The sequence below is a fragment of the Pempheris klunzingeri genome, chromosome 9 (assembly GCF_042242105.1).
Source record: "Pempheris klunzingeri isolate RE-2024b chromosome 9, fPemKlu1.hap1, whole genome shotgun sequence".
In the NCBI taxonomy this organism is placed as follows: domain Eukaryota; kingdom Metazoa; phylum Chordata; class Actinopteri; order Acropomatiformes; family Pempheridae; genus Pempheris; species Pempheris klunzingeri.
This window is the reverse complement of record NC_092020.1, coordinates 1,686,389-1,701,220: the sequence shown is the minus strand read 5'-3', so window position 1 is coordinate 1,701,220 and position 14,832 is coordinate 1,686,389. Positions and strand designations below refer to the sequence as shown.

General features: G+C 43.2%; 1 protein-coding gene across 2 annotated transcripts; it reads right to left on the bottom strand.

Moving 5' to 3' along the window:
- Positions 1-429: 429 nt before the first annotated feature.
- LOC139207353 (SLAIN motif-containing protein-like) lies at positions 430-12,803 on the bottom strand. Of its 2 annotated transcripts, none has more exons than XM_070837049.1 (9): positions 12,563-12,803; positions 11,353-12,038; positions 8,036-8,172; positions 6,525-6,647; positions 4,315-4,455; positions 3,722-4,051; positions 3,434-3,577; positions 1,534-1,831; positions 430-1,447 (listed from the first exon to the last, which is right to left on the bottom strand). In XM_070837049.1, exons 2-9 carry the CDS (start codon positions 12,024-12,026, stop codon positions 1,393-1,395), a joined length of 1,902 nt encoding a protein of 633 aa, XP_070693150.1. In that variant the 5' UTR covers positions 12,027-12,038; positions 12,563-12,803; the 3' UTR covers positions 430-1,392. The 2 variants fall into 2 exon arrangements, with proteins under 2 accessions (XP_070693150.1, XP_070693152.1); XM_070837051.1 differs by having other exon boundaries at positions 11,353-12,035.
- Positions 12,804-14,832: the final 2,029 nt, after the last annotated feature.

Here is a 14,832-nt window from a genome sequence, read left to right as displayed (position 1 = left end):
GGGCAGACAATGCGTGGCCTCGTTTACCGCTGATCCCTTACTATTTGCGTCATGCATAAGAGAGCAGAGTTACACTAACACAGACATTCACCTAATGGGAACATAGTTATACCCATAGTTATGAGACACAAAATTCAAACATTGTCACACCAAGAAATAAAAACACTAGATGTGGTTGCAGACGGTGCTCGCACACTTTGTATGCGCAGATGAGGCCTGTAGGCCATTTTGTCACATGGGGTGGGAGCGTCGAGCACTCATTTGTGAGGCGTTTGGTCATGCATCCAGGAAATATCCGGGAGAGGATGACAGTGTTGCTGCTGCTGCTGCTGCTGATGGCCTGCACATTGTGACTAATTGATTTGTGATGCACAGACCAACATTTGGATTAACATGCATGGATTAAAAAATAAACAGAAAATGCTTCAATTATTAGTTTCAGGGTAAACTTTATTATCTATTTTCAACACAGCTCCTAATTTTCAGAGGCACTCTGCATGAGGGTGCATAGCTGTCTAAGGCACGCGGCCTTCGTGCATAAACATTTTCTTTATTACAGTGGTATCCAAAAGCAAACACTCACACCGCCTCTAGATATGCAGTAGAAATGCCTGGAAAATGCAGTACCGTAACAGTACCTTCAGTGAATCAATTTTACTTCTGGTTCTGGTATAAGAAAGAGTGTTGCAGCTGAAATGCACCTTGGCACAAACCATATTTTTCCTTTTTTGTATTATTTATAAGGGCAGTGTGGTTTACAGGAGTTGCATTTCTGTGTAATCAGAGAGTTAAACACAAATACAACACAAATCTAATAATGATAATTTCACAATGAACCAATCAAACATTCATAAATTCACACAGATCATTGTGGGACACATGGAAGATTTGTCATATTGCAGTTACATAATGATGACAAGGCGGCAAGGGTAAGGAAAACCAACAAAAACAAGCATGCAACACTCAGCACCTTCATCTAGTAGGAATTCACAGAAAATGAACAAACCAGCAATATCTTCATTTAAACGGTCTTCATATCAATTACATCAATAGAACAGTAACACAACTGTTAATATTCCAGCAGTTTCTCACAAATACCATAGAAAAATAAGTAAAATTGACAAACAAATCTTCTGGAAGCTCTGAGTTGGTCCATATCACAAGTGGAGTGTGCATGTGTGCCTTCTTGTCTGCCTACACATCCTCTGTGTGTGGGTTGACAATGTTTCATGCGAGGGAACGAGATGAGTCTTAACTATGAATCCAGTGCAGCCCAGCTCTCTAGCCTGAAATAGGGGAACCGAGGGTTGTTCGACACAGTGGCTGTGTTCTTTGTACTATGGGGGAGAGGTGAGGGTTGCAGCAGTGAACATCCTTCCTCACCGGTCACACTCAGTAACAGCCGTCTTTCCAGGATTCATCTGACATTTTGGTTATGCCCAAAGACCTGCCGATAAAATAGGATGTTAGTCTTCATTCACTTATCCCCCAACATCTCAACACTCCTTGGTCGCTTTTCATTTAAGCACTCACCTCCTGGGGGGCTGTGAAAGTTTGCTCCTGGTGGATGCTGATGGCGTGGCCTGCCCTCGGCCCACGGCAGGTTTCCCCATCCCAGTGGAGCCTCTCCCGCTCATGTAGGCGCCACCATTGACAGAGCCTGGGGACTGGACCCTGCGGCCCCCTCCTGCAGACGGTGCTTGGACAACAGGCAGGCCTCTGGAGGGCTGACGGCCAGGGACCACGGAGCCGACAGGAGGGACAGCTTTAACTGGAGCCCGCAGGGAGAGAGGTGACTGGCCATTGCTACGCAGCCGACTACATGCCATACCTTGAGTGGAAGAAAGGCACAGTGGTATAAAAGGATCTCAACCAGCTACTTCAGACAAGTTGGGAAATAAATATAGTTAGGATATACAAAAAAAAACCAATCATGTCACAGTTGAAATCCAAACCCAACTTTTGGTATGCAGGAGTTGGAGGCAAGCCTGGAATGAGCATTATCAAGGATAACTTTGGAGCAAAGTAGTTGAATAACCATGTTGGAGGGGAGTGAAAAGGAGGATAACCTGTGCAATACTGGTGGTATGTCAGAGACGGAGTATGGCAAAATTTGGGATGGTTTGTGGATCTTCTATAAGTAGACCAGTACGGTAGGGTTAACATATCAAAAGGGATGCATCGATCTAAACTTGATTTTTTTTTGGGTTGTAGAATATCTGTGTGTCAACGTCCTTTAAAGGTTCTGTATATGAAATTTTGAACATTAATACTGAAGCAATCAACTATTTGCTATATAAAGACAGTGGAATAATGGCATTGGCGTTGTAGCTCTTTGTTTTGGTAGCTGGACCGGCTGTCTCGCTTGTTAGCAGCGTTAGCACGATACCTAGCACGCTAATAAAGATGTATAGATTTAAGTCACTCAGCAGATCAAAGAAGTGGCTCCTTACCATTGAAATAATAACCACAATGTACATCCTCTCGCTCGCCTAGAGTTCTTACCTTGTCACTTGGCTTTGTTCACAATACCTTGGTGGCTGACATATTTGGCACATTTGTTTAGAGAGATGCTGGTGTAATATCTAGTGGTTTTGAATGTCATGTATACCATTTCTAAAGACATGCAGTTGCATTTTTTCAACATTTGTTAATGTTCATGAATGAATGTACACGTGAAATAATTTTGTTTGCATATATTATATACATTTATATGATCAAATAATGTTTTTTTCTTTTGTTTGTTATCAGTAATGATAAAAGTAATAAATGCACATGGCATCTGTTGGTATATATTACTGTATTTTGTTGACACCAACCTGTAGTGCACTGTATTTTTCATCTTTAGATAAGCTATTCCTTTATTATACCAAAACAGGGAAATTTTCTCTGTACATTTACAGTTATGCTGCCAATATTCATTTAAAAATACATTACTTGTTTTAAGTGCTCTTATTGAAATTTACGGTGAGCAAAATAATGCCAGTATTGGCACCCAAACTGATTGTGTGTATCCTTAAGGTCTAACAAACATATTGAATAAATGTTTTTCTTAAATCATTTGCAAAGCCAGATCATTTGCAAAGATTTTTGAAACCTGCATTGCATCCATGTTTGTTTGCTAGCATTCTTCTTTTTTTCTTAGTTTCTTGTTGCATTGCTGCGTTTCTTGGCACGAAGCTGCCATCTGTAGATCAGTGGAACAGAGTGAAAGCATTGCCAAAAATGGTTATCATGTCACCCAGGTGTGCATGCATGTGCGTCCACAGGGTACCTTTAAGGAAAAATCGAACCTCACCTGCGGTCATGCAGAGGTTAAGAGGGGGTCAGGTGGTAGGATAAAAGTGACACTGAAAAGGACCATATGCAAGGCAAACGCAGGTGCCATCATGTTAAAGGAGTGGTGTGGAACAGGTGAAGAGGGTAAGGTTACCTGTGGAGGGGGAGTGAGTCAGGTGGGACATGCGGTTGCCTGAGCTCTGGAGGTTAGCCTCCATGCTGCGGCTGTTTCTGACTGCTTCCAGGGAACGTAGGCTGGTGCGGGGGGCCAGATTAGGCATGCTGTGTCTCAACTCCTCTGGAACCACACATACATGAGAAATTTAGCAACAACAGGATGTGTATCATCACAGCTTTGGTACAAGGTGAATCTCTGTGATAAGTCACTCTGATCTTCTTGGCCTGGGGTATAGATGCTGAATTATTACTGGCTATTGCCTACCCTCACTCTTGGCAAATTTTAGCAGCTCTGCACTGGGGCCCTGGAGAGATCGTCTGGGTGTTCTTGTGCGTGGGGCACCCAGTCGGCTGCTGTATTCCTGACCGTGGTTGGAAGTGGAGGGAGACAGGCACCGGGGTGAGCCTAAGGGCGAGGGGGTGAAGCGATGTCGCCGCTGGGGCATGGAGCAGAAGTCATCCTCTTCGTCCTCCAGGCTGTAACTGTCAAATTCCTGATCGCTGTAGGTGCCACCCCGACGCAGGGACTGCAGAGAGGCTGTGGAGCTGCGGCGTGATGCAGATGCTGAGCTGGAAGCATAATCCTGCCTCAGACCTGACACCAAATATAAAAAGTTAAAAAGGAAACTGCATATACAGATACACAAGCACGGAAAGCTTGTGTTTCAAAAAGAGTTTCAAAATGGAGTCACAATATCTATCTGTTCTACTGAGGTGTAAGAAAATGCTTAAGGCTAACTGTGGTAGTTCAGTCTCCTCCTCCATTAGGAAATCATGGTCTACACTTTGAATTTGGCATAATTACATAATAATTAATAATTACACCCAGCACACCGTGAGCACAACACTTCTACTCACTCTCTTCCTGCAGGCGAGCCATGATCTGGACATCAGTGAGATCCTGCAGCTTGTAGCCCATGGAGATGGAGTCATCGGATGTGCTGAGCTCACTGTCTATGGAGGACTGTGAGCTCAGGGCTGAGTGCATGCTTGTGACGCCTGAAAACACAGTGGGATACCTATTACAACAAGCTACATCTCACCCATAAATTATTACAACATTAACCAGTTTGTGCAATTTATTTCCACTTCTGTTGTGGAGAATTTGCCCAAATTCCCAAATAAAGGCCATGTGGTCTGTGTATTGTCAGCACTCTCCTGAAAGGAAGGAACAGGTACCCCACCCTCGTGGTAATTCGAGATCCATCTATTAGACTATAGTGCGGCCTTTAATTTGTCTTTTTTTTTGTTTCCTATGAATAACAATAGTGCCAGGTTTATACTTGACACTGAAGAGTCACAAGAGAACTGCTAACTAGCTTTCAAACCAAGATTGCCTGATAGAATAAGGACTTCAGCCTAAAAAAAAAAAAAAAAATTATGAATTGAACGTGGATATGAGGCCTACATTAAGTGCACCATTGATTAATGGGCACATTTCAAAACATAAAAGGACTATAACAAATGTTATATTATGCTTTGTGGTAACTGAATTAATCACAAAAGATTAGATGGCGGCGGATTGTGACTTAGCAGACTCTGCTAAATAGATGTCAGGGATTGATTGATCAGGCTCATATAACTGTATTATTGCTTCTAGGTAATTAAGCAGAGCTGCAAAAGATGGAGTGTTGATGGAGAAAAGTTAAATTTTTTATACTAATAATATATTGGAGAAAAGCTGCTCAGTCAGTCCTATCAGTTGGAGGTGTGTGTGGTGTAACTCCTTGTCAGCTCACACACACAAAACGCTGCCTGTATCAGGACAAATTTAGATTTACATTTGATATTCATCAAGTAGATATGAATTTTATGTAAATTATCAGATTTGCCCGCCCAGTATTTGAGAATTTAAGGTGTGAATGGAGACGAAGCTTTGTCTGATCATATTCGGTATGTTTAAATTAACACGTCCCTCCGCCCAGGCTTCACCACAGCCTTGTCCAGCAGCATTAGTCTAGAAACGACTGTCTGCTGATGATGCCCAGGAAGGCTGTGTGCAATGTTCGCCTGCCAGGCGTGTCTGTCTGACGGGCCCAGCTCTCAGACTGAGGCAAACAGGAAGTGACAACATCATCCGGGGGCATTTGGTTATGTAAAAAGTCTGGGATTAGACAGGGTGACCACCCACAAGCCAAGCATTTACAAGTTCATGCAAAGATATGTTATTTACAGAGTTCACAACATAAGCACTGTCTCTGCACCATCGAGTGTGCAGAGCAACTGTAACAATCACCACAAAGTCAAGATCTCCAGCATTATACATTCCACACAGGTTAGGAATGCCAAATACCTTCAAGACACCTTGTTTCTATCTCCCAAAGTATAAACCACATATACCTCATGTAACTGGTGACCATCTTCCAAAGAATACTACAGTTACATATGTGTTTTTCTACCCACCAGGCACACATTGTTTTCCACTCATTTCAACATAATGTGAAGAAATTCATCACAGAGAACGTTATGTCTGGTTTTTATTTTAGAATTATCGATGGTATTGCTGTGCATTGATGTAAGTGAACGCTCAGGAGGCATGACAAACAGCAACTGCTGTCATGTGTGAAGCTACCAAATACATATTATGTCTGTATTCACATGTTTTTGACAAAGTAAAAGCCCAAAAAGGAACTTCTGTTCAACAGGTGACAGTTTAGTCTGTGTGATATCAGACCTTTCTACAAAAATTAATCTTTACATAATGTTCACGGTAATGGACTCGCTTTCTCTAACAAGTTTGGCTGATTTTAACATAGTAATGAAACGAATGGTCAATGGCTGCCCGGTACAAGTAGAAAATCAATCTAGAAAACTTAAAATGATATGTTTGAAAAATGGTTAGTAGTAATGCACAGTATGTGTGTCATACAGTTGACTGGATAAAACATGCAACAATTTTAATATAGTCTTAAAAAAGAAAAACAGCGTTCAGATCCCCAAGAGGACACATTGTTGATGCATTAGTGCACACACATCAACTGACCTACATCCTTACAATAACTGACGTCAAGCCCACTGTTGTGTTTAGCAGAAAATGAAGAGCACGGTGTGTTAATGTCATGCCATACCTGAGCTGCCACAGGTTAGTAGGGATTTGTTAGTTGATTTGTGGTACCCAGGAGAGATCAGGCCTGAGCCTGCCGAGCCTGCCTCTGCTGATGGGCTACTGTACATGTTCCTCCACCGAGACGCTGCAGGGAACAGGAGAGGAGAGATCAGAATTTCTCAGAAAATCTAAACACTTTTAAGGGATGACATAAAGAAGGAAACATGAAGAATAGTTGAGTATGGTTGGGATCAATATAAATGATTTCAAAAAGGGCCTCATTTTAATTGCACAAGTGTGAAGTGGTACGTCTTGGGTACACAGACTGTATGGACTTGTCCGAGAGCATCTGCTGTTTTAGTTCATGTGGTGCAAAGAGGCTGAGAGAAGGCGAATACAGATAGGAGGGCATGGTGATTACTAATAGCTGGTCTCATTGCTCTGAAACAGGTGAGCCAATCACAGTGATGCATGACGCTCAACAAATAAAGAATCACCATCCCCGTCTGGAATGGGGCAGAGCGGCATGGTATGAATACACACCACCACATATCTGCAGCCAGGGGCAAATAATATGTTTGTTTTTTTTATTTAATAATTTAATTTAATATAAGCACATAAAAAAACAGTACATTTAATTAAATTCAGGTTAACACAGTGGACAGCTGTGTGTAACAGAGCTGCTCTCTCAGCGGCACATATTCAGTCAGACGCTTTAGATTTGTAACATAAGCGCCGCAGATGGCTGTAAGTGTAGTAAGTGTAGTAAGTATAGTAAGTGTAACAGCAGGTGTAGGTGTCAAGAATTTCACACAACAGCTTTGAGGAGAAACCGTCACAATATTTGCGTACATTTGGTCAACTGCGGTTAAATTAAGAAATGGCTCATTTAGAAAACAGGTTTCTTTACATTGTTTCTCACACCTTTCTAACCTCTTCTAACCCTAAAGTTTCTGCATTTTAGCTAAAACATGCTCTATGCCACCAGGCAGTTTCATGGCCCGTTGCTGCCATTTAAAAAGGAGAGCTGACCTGGGGGGAAGGTAATCCAACCCAGCCCACAACTTCATGTGGCCATTCAGCCCTGGTGTGAATAGCTTTGTTGTTCAGGTTCTGCAGTGTGCAGGAAGTATGAGCTGTGAGCAGCATAAATAATATATGAGCTCTGTTGGAGCAGACACAAACTTCTGTCCACACGCAGGCATGTACACATTACTTGGGCTTTGTCAAATGACTAAAACACGCACAGATCTGTGCGCAAACACAGTGGAGGTGAGCAGTAAATAAGAACGCAGCACATTCACAGAAGGAGGCAAGGCCGTCTCCCTCTGATGAATTAGGTGCCTTATTCTTGATTTAGGCCAGCCACCTCTAGGGCAGCGACATGTGACTCAAAGGCCTCCAGATTTAGCATTTGCGATGGACTGAAAGGTAGTTAATCTAAGGGCATAAACAGAAAAACAAAAAACTTTGGTTCAGGCATTTCAAGGAATGGAATTCAAGTCTATATGTATGTGTCTTTTAAATGCATACTCTGGTCCAAACGGCTGATCAGGGTCCGACAAGCCATTTCTGTCTCTGGGCTGCGGTGGTCAAGAGCCTGTCGACACCATTTCAGTGGAGAATCTGGGCCTGGATCTGCTACTTGCTTTTTTGGAGACACATACAACCTGTAGAGAGGAAGAAAACAAGTTATTACAGAGGGAAATGAGAGCGGTGAGCAGTAAAAGGGACTGGGAGAGTGACACAGTGACACAAACTGAGGTAGGGAACACACAGTTCAGGTCAGAAAAAGTAAACCTAATGTACTTTTTCATCAAACATGCTTGTCATAAGTGCCAGCAACTGCAGAGCAGAGCAGAGAACAAAAACAAGCTGGAGATTAGTGTGAACTACTGACTTGTAAGGTATGCACTTAATAGTCCTGAGCATGCCATACAGAGTAAGAATACTTTTCACAATGTGCAACACAGGCATGACTGAGTCAGCACAGGCAGAATTAATGCCCAATCTCCAAGTGGTTTTCTGGCAAAAGGACTGTGTGAGTGAGCAAATACTTTAAGTGTGCTGTGTGTCTTTGAACATCCTTATCACAGCCTCCACCTGGTTCTCTAAGATAACTGCTGAGATAAATAAACATTTTCCTCATTTACATTTGCCGAATTATCAAGCTCCTCCCTGTCTATGTCATGACTCGGACTGCATCCACACTGTGTGCGGAAAGGACTTCTGTCCTCGGACATGTACATTAAGTTTCACCCCCTGAATTCTCCAATCACATCTAAGAATGACCACAATATCAGCTACACAATATCACCATCTGAAATCAACTTTTGGCTTGGTGCTTCTGCTGACTCCTCCGAGATGCGTCCGGTGTTGCCCCAGTGAGAGCAAACAGCCGTTAGTTCACCACAAGCTTTGAACCGGCGGTCACATGGGCCGATCCTTTGAGATGGATACACAAAAGGCCCGGACCGACTGGTTCTGGACCAATCAACTGCAAATCATCTTCCCACTGGGTAAACACAAAAGGGCTCATTTCCCACAATGGAATGAGCAACAACACAGAGAGCAATTTTCAGGTCACACATCCTGCAAGAGAGCACAGCTTCTCAGTGTGTGGGGGGGGGAGCGGGAGCTACCTCTTTTATACACAAACCCTCTGTTTGATGTGGAATAATGACGTGCGCCGTGCTTGGCTTTGATCCGGAGTTTTGGTCACAGGTTACCACCTGGTTGCTGCCATTTGTGCAACTTTCATTAACAAGACTGCCACTTCAAAAATATGTATACCATGCTTTGTATAAAGCTATGTAACATAAGGGGTGGCTGAGTTTCTGTTGGTTAACAATGGTCTCTACAATGTTTGCACTTAAGTTGTACCAATTTGTCCATCTACAGTGTGTATTCTTACCTTTACAACAGTATTCAAGTATATCTGAAATGAGGCCAGTATTTATAGGTGAGGAGAGTGGAAGTCGACATCAATATCTGCATATATTTGTACTTCTACAGCAATTCTATAATAATTACATTATAGTGGTATAAAACAGGTGTTCTTCCTCTCAGTATAAAACCGAGCAGTGTCCCATCTGTGTTCAACCACAGCCAGGAGCAGCATCAGGGAGGCAGGTTGGATAACTTTCATCAACTCAATGAAACCAACTGCAAATGCAGATTTATTCTGCTCCACTGTGTTTAATGTGTGTGGAATGTAATAGGCTGGAAACATTATTTGGCTAAGCTGGCAAGTTTATGAGCTAATTTCGTCAGAAATAAACAAGCATCCCAGAGGAAAATTGCCAGAATTTAAGAACAAGATGTACATTCACATGGCAATTTTGACCTTGTAGGATTGAAACATTACCTGTGTGGTGTAATAAACTCTGGGAACTATAATTCAGAGTGTGAATAGTCTAGATTTTAGTAGTAGATGGTAGATTTTATCCACAACAAGAGATCTCAGCTCCAGTGTTTCTGTCCTTGTTGCAGTCTGGTCACACAGGGGGCCCTCTGATCACATGCTGTGCAATCCCACCCAAAGCAGTTTAGCCATGCGGCAGCATCCAGCCCAGAGCAGATCAGATTATGTTGCTATTAGGATTACTGGATGTTTTGGCTATGATAACCTCACAAAGCACATATGGTATGGCTAATGATGTGAAACTGAAAATACGTTGCAAACGGTCTGGTTGTTAAGCTGCTCAGCTGCTAAAGTGGCCATTAGGAGCACAATATGTTACCTGTTTTAGACAATGAAACATGAGCAGCATAAACAAACATGGTTAGACTGGGTTCTGGCATAAAATGAACATGGATTATCAGTAATTAACCTTCTATTACTGTTTCTATTGGGTAATTATATTCTGCCATTCAAAATGGAGGAAATAGCAAAGTTCATCTTGTTTCAAAACAAACTGGATTTTTATAAGCTCCAACCTGACCTGCATTCAGGAGCGAACCAACGCAGATATAGCTCTGTTGATCTTTAGAACATTGTGTAACAAGGCTTAGGGAATGCAGATCTATGTTGGGTCAAATCAGCAACAATAGTAATTTTTATAATAATTTTCTGAAACGGCTTGATGGAACACTTCAAGAGCCAAAACCATTTTCAGTCAGCCTTAGTTTAGTTTAGACGGGTTTGAAGGGGGGACAAAAAGCTTTGTGCGCATCATAACTGGCCAAACAGGTAGCAGATTGGTCATGCCTGTTGTTTCCCTAGGCCAGAGAGCTCAGAGTCAAGTCTAAGAGACAACCAACAGTGTCTCAAATGTCAACCTTTTCTGAAATTATTCACTGTGGCTGACTGCCCTTTCTTTTTCCACCTCCTAATCACACCAGTGTCGTTTTCCATCGCTATTAACGAATCATTTCCTCCTAAACACAGTTAACAGTCAGAATTAGTGATCTAAATGTTTTCCATACGTTACAAAGCTGTTGAAGTAGAAGAAAAGATCAAGAAAAAGATGAGAAAAACACGTCAGCTCCTGCCTGGGCCAAGAATTAAATCAAAATAACCTAATTCTATGGCACAGAACATAGTCACTGCCCTGTGGGGGAATAACACACTTTTAAATCAGAGATTAAAATGAAAATGCCAAAGTGACTCATCTGACTGAAGGGGCTCCTCTACCTATGCAGAGGCAAACATAACTTCAGATGTTAGCACCACTGTTGTCTGCATTACTAGAAACCAACTTCCCCTGAAGCTAACTCACATGCACTGCGACATGTTACAGATATTAGTTTTGATCTTGTGCTCACATCTGCAAATCTGATGTGCAGATGCCTAAAAATAATAGAAATATATGATCCAAACCTGCAGCAGTGCAGATAATATAACTTACCAACTGTCCTCGTCCTCTACTTCTGCACACTCATCCTCCAAATCTAGGACGTCCACCTCATCCAGAGCCGTTTGGTCCACCCCTGAGTCGCTCTCTGCAAGTGTCTCTGACTCATAACTTCCCTGAGAGGGGCTCTCTGGCGTCTGGCTTTGCCCCTGGGACTGCCCCCCTCCGTTGCTGCAGGTCAAGGTGAGAAAGCCCCCGCACGGACCCCGTTCCTCCTCTTCGACCCCGTCTTCTTCATCGTCCTCCTCCCCCAGCCTGTTGGCCACCGGCAGAGGGGACATCTCTTCGCCACTGCTGCTGTCTTGAGGGGGTGACAGCTCAAAGTCTGTGCTGCCCAACGTGCCACTGTGCTCCAATCTGAGATGGGAGTTGGTCACCCCTTCACAAGTCAGCCTCTCGTTAATATTGACGGCGGCGGTGAGGTTGCTGTTGCTGCTGGCTCCTCTGTGGATGCTGGTCTTGCTCCCCCTGTTGCGCAGGGTCTCATTCTGGACCTCCAACCTATGAACAAGCTCCTGCAGCTTCCGGACCTCCTCCAGCTCCACCCCTGCCAGGTCTTGACCCCCCTCTTCTTCCTCCTCACACCCGAGCTTGGAGCTCCCAGTGAGGCCAGTGGGACTGCCATGGTCGGGCTGGGGGACCACGCCGGCACTGTCCGGGACCACCATGCTCCTGCTCTACTGGGAGGAAGAGTAACATTAGCATGTTGATAGCTCACAGCAGGTCTACACATCAGCACATTAACATGGCAGGACCACAGGCTGTGTTGTTGAAGGCACCAGTAGTGAACGGGCACCATCTTTCCAGCAATACAACACCAACTAAACTGCTGGCAACTACAGCAAAATGTGTGTAAACAGTAAAATATCAGCCAAGTTCCTTCAAACAGATGCAGAGCTGTAGGTTGTAGTGTCAGCTGATTCATTAACTAGCCGAGTTCAGCTAACAATCACTAATCTTAGCTAGTATTTACATGACGCCGACCACTTTCCCCCCAGTTAACGTTGCTAACTGTGCGACTACGATCAACGCCAGCGGAGCAGGAAGCTAGCTAACTACCGGAGGATGCTGAGCACCGATAAATCCTCCTCTAAGCTGGGAGTCCGCAGCAGATATATCTCAGTATGTCGAGTCATACGTGTACATTTGAGCTCCCGGGTTCGCGTTAGCTCGGCTAGCATGCTAACCAGGAAAACAACCGTACCGGTGAGTGAGCCGTGATGTCCCAGTTGTCCCAGCGAGCTGATGACTGAGCTTCCCCGCCACTCAAGAGCTCAAACTCCTCCGCGCGCCAGCGGCTGCATGAATGGAGCGGCTAATTACGACCACCTGAACTGGCCCCCGGCTTGGTAGTGATTGTCAAAGGCGCCCTGGTAAGTCTCAGTGATCTAGTCCATGTTCTCCTGCTGCCGGAGCGCTCATCGTGCCGCTCGCTGCTAACTAGCTTGTTGATGGACTTTAGTTTAGACCCGCAGCAGCAGCGCTCACCCCTCCCCCTCCGGGTTTTCACGGCTACTGGCGCCCCCTGTGGCGACACATGGCACTGCAGCAGCATCAGGCTGTAATCTATATTGTGGCCATTGGGTGTCGCTGTTCACGTAATGTTACTGTATTACTACTGTACTACAAGTAAGAAACCTCATGAATATTATATGTTAGAAATAAAGAGAATTCCTGTTTCTTGGTTAAAGGCGTTGCTTGGTGAGTTTTTCCTTTGTGTGCCGCAATTGATGTTTGATTGTAGAGGCAGCATATATCTCAAAACGCTGGCAAATAAAACTGGAAATAGATCCTACATACTACTGGAGTTGAATGAGAATTTTTTTTATTTTATTTTGGGTAACCCCTGAGTTGAACATAAGTCAGTCATGCAGGCTTACTTACATATGTGTGACCTCACTTTGCAAACTAAAACAATCCTGCATTTTAGTTTAGTTAGTGAGATTTATAAATAAAAGAAAATGCCAAGCTGTGGAATGAATGAATGCAGCAAAACTAAAAATATACAACTTATATATAAGTTGTTGTTCACAGTAGTTTATGTAGTGGTCGTTTTGTGATGTAGATTAGTCAAATGTGTCTTCGTTGACTTAATGCTGCTCAGTAGGTGGACAGAGATTAACAACATATACAGCATAGTGGTAGTACCCTCTGCTTGAAGTTTCTTTCTGTTCATGCTTTGTTGGACAATGGGAGCTCAAGGAAGAACTGGCGTCACTAACACTACCTGTATAACATGTTTTGCGAGAGACAAAATTTGTGCAATCGTCACAATATTGACACAGAGACAACACGGCAGGTGGGACTGTTAATGTGCAGTATGCATGTGACAATGCAACACTATAGCATATAAACAAAAAAAACACTGAATAAGATCATAAGTCTGTGACCGACTTTTATCATTTAATCGTGTCCTCATGTGCTCTCTCTCTTCTTTTGCTGCACTCCTTAATCTGTTGTCATAGTGCACAGACAAGCCTGATCCTGACAGATCAATAGAAAAAAAACAACATGCGCACCATCACTTATTACAGATTTGTGAAAGATAAGCCTCCTTGAAATGTAATTTCTTGCTCACCATCTCTGACAGGCTTCCTTACACAGAATGTACATTGTAAATCTGCTCAACTCTTCATAATTCTCACTAAATTCCGACCAAAGACAATTAAATGATATGAAGCATCTCAGGTGCTTGCGTGCTGCTGTTTAAGCGTGTTTCAACAGGCGTGTTGTGGAAAAACACAGCCGGCACTATCTTAAGCAATCCACAAACGTAGTCTGAGGAGAAAAAATGCTCAGCCACTGATCCGTGATGCTTTCCTTCCCAAAGCACGTTCATACTGCAAACACACAAGATTCACGTGAATGTGTGTGCTATACATTAGAAGCATCAACAAAAGTGTAAGTGCAACATCCGTGCACGTGGAAACAAAATTAAATTATTATTATTCTCTAACAAATAGCATTTATCCTGTCTGCAGTGTGGAATGTGCAACACCTGCAGCCGATCAACATCGGCAGGCTTGGACCTGCTGTAACTCTAGATGAGGAGGTTCTCACTGGATTCAAGGCTGAAGTCTGATATATAACTCATGGGCAGCCGAGGCAAACTGAATGTGCATGCTCACCAACAGGGATCACAGTTTAATTATTCAAAAATGTAACTTGTGACATTGTAAAAGGCTCTGATTTAAGACCTTATTCTACTCACGCCAAACATTACGAAAGGACATTGGGTTCTTAGGTTCTTTCTTAAACGGCGCTGAGGACCGTATATGAGGAAAATGGGAATAATCGTGGCTTCTAATTTTTAGAATATAATAAATGAATGACAAATACTTCTTCATAAACCGTTTGTTTGCATCATTTAATCTGCATTTTCTCGTGTTTTTCAGTTTTATGTTGGAGTGCAGTTTCATATTTTGTCCCAAACACTGAAAACTGTACAAATCTCAGACCATGCAGTGGTCCGTA

Excerpts from the sequence above, each read along its gene's own strand:
- LOC139207353 (XM_070837049.1), bottom strand. The coding sequence starts at position 12,026 with ATGGTGGTCCCGGACAGTGCCGGCGTGGTCCCCCAGCCCGACCATGGC. Across the intron at positions 6,648-8,035 it reads GATCAGCCGTTTGGACCAGA|CGTCTCGGTGGAGGAACATG; the intron begins GTATGCATTTAA and ends TGTTCCCTGCAG. Across the intron at positions 4,052-4,314 it reads GGCTCGCCTGCAGGAAGAGA|GTCTGAGGCAGGATTATGCT; the intron begins GTGAGTAGAAGT and ends ATTTGGTGTCAG.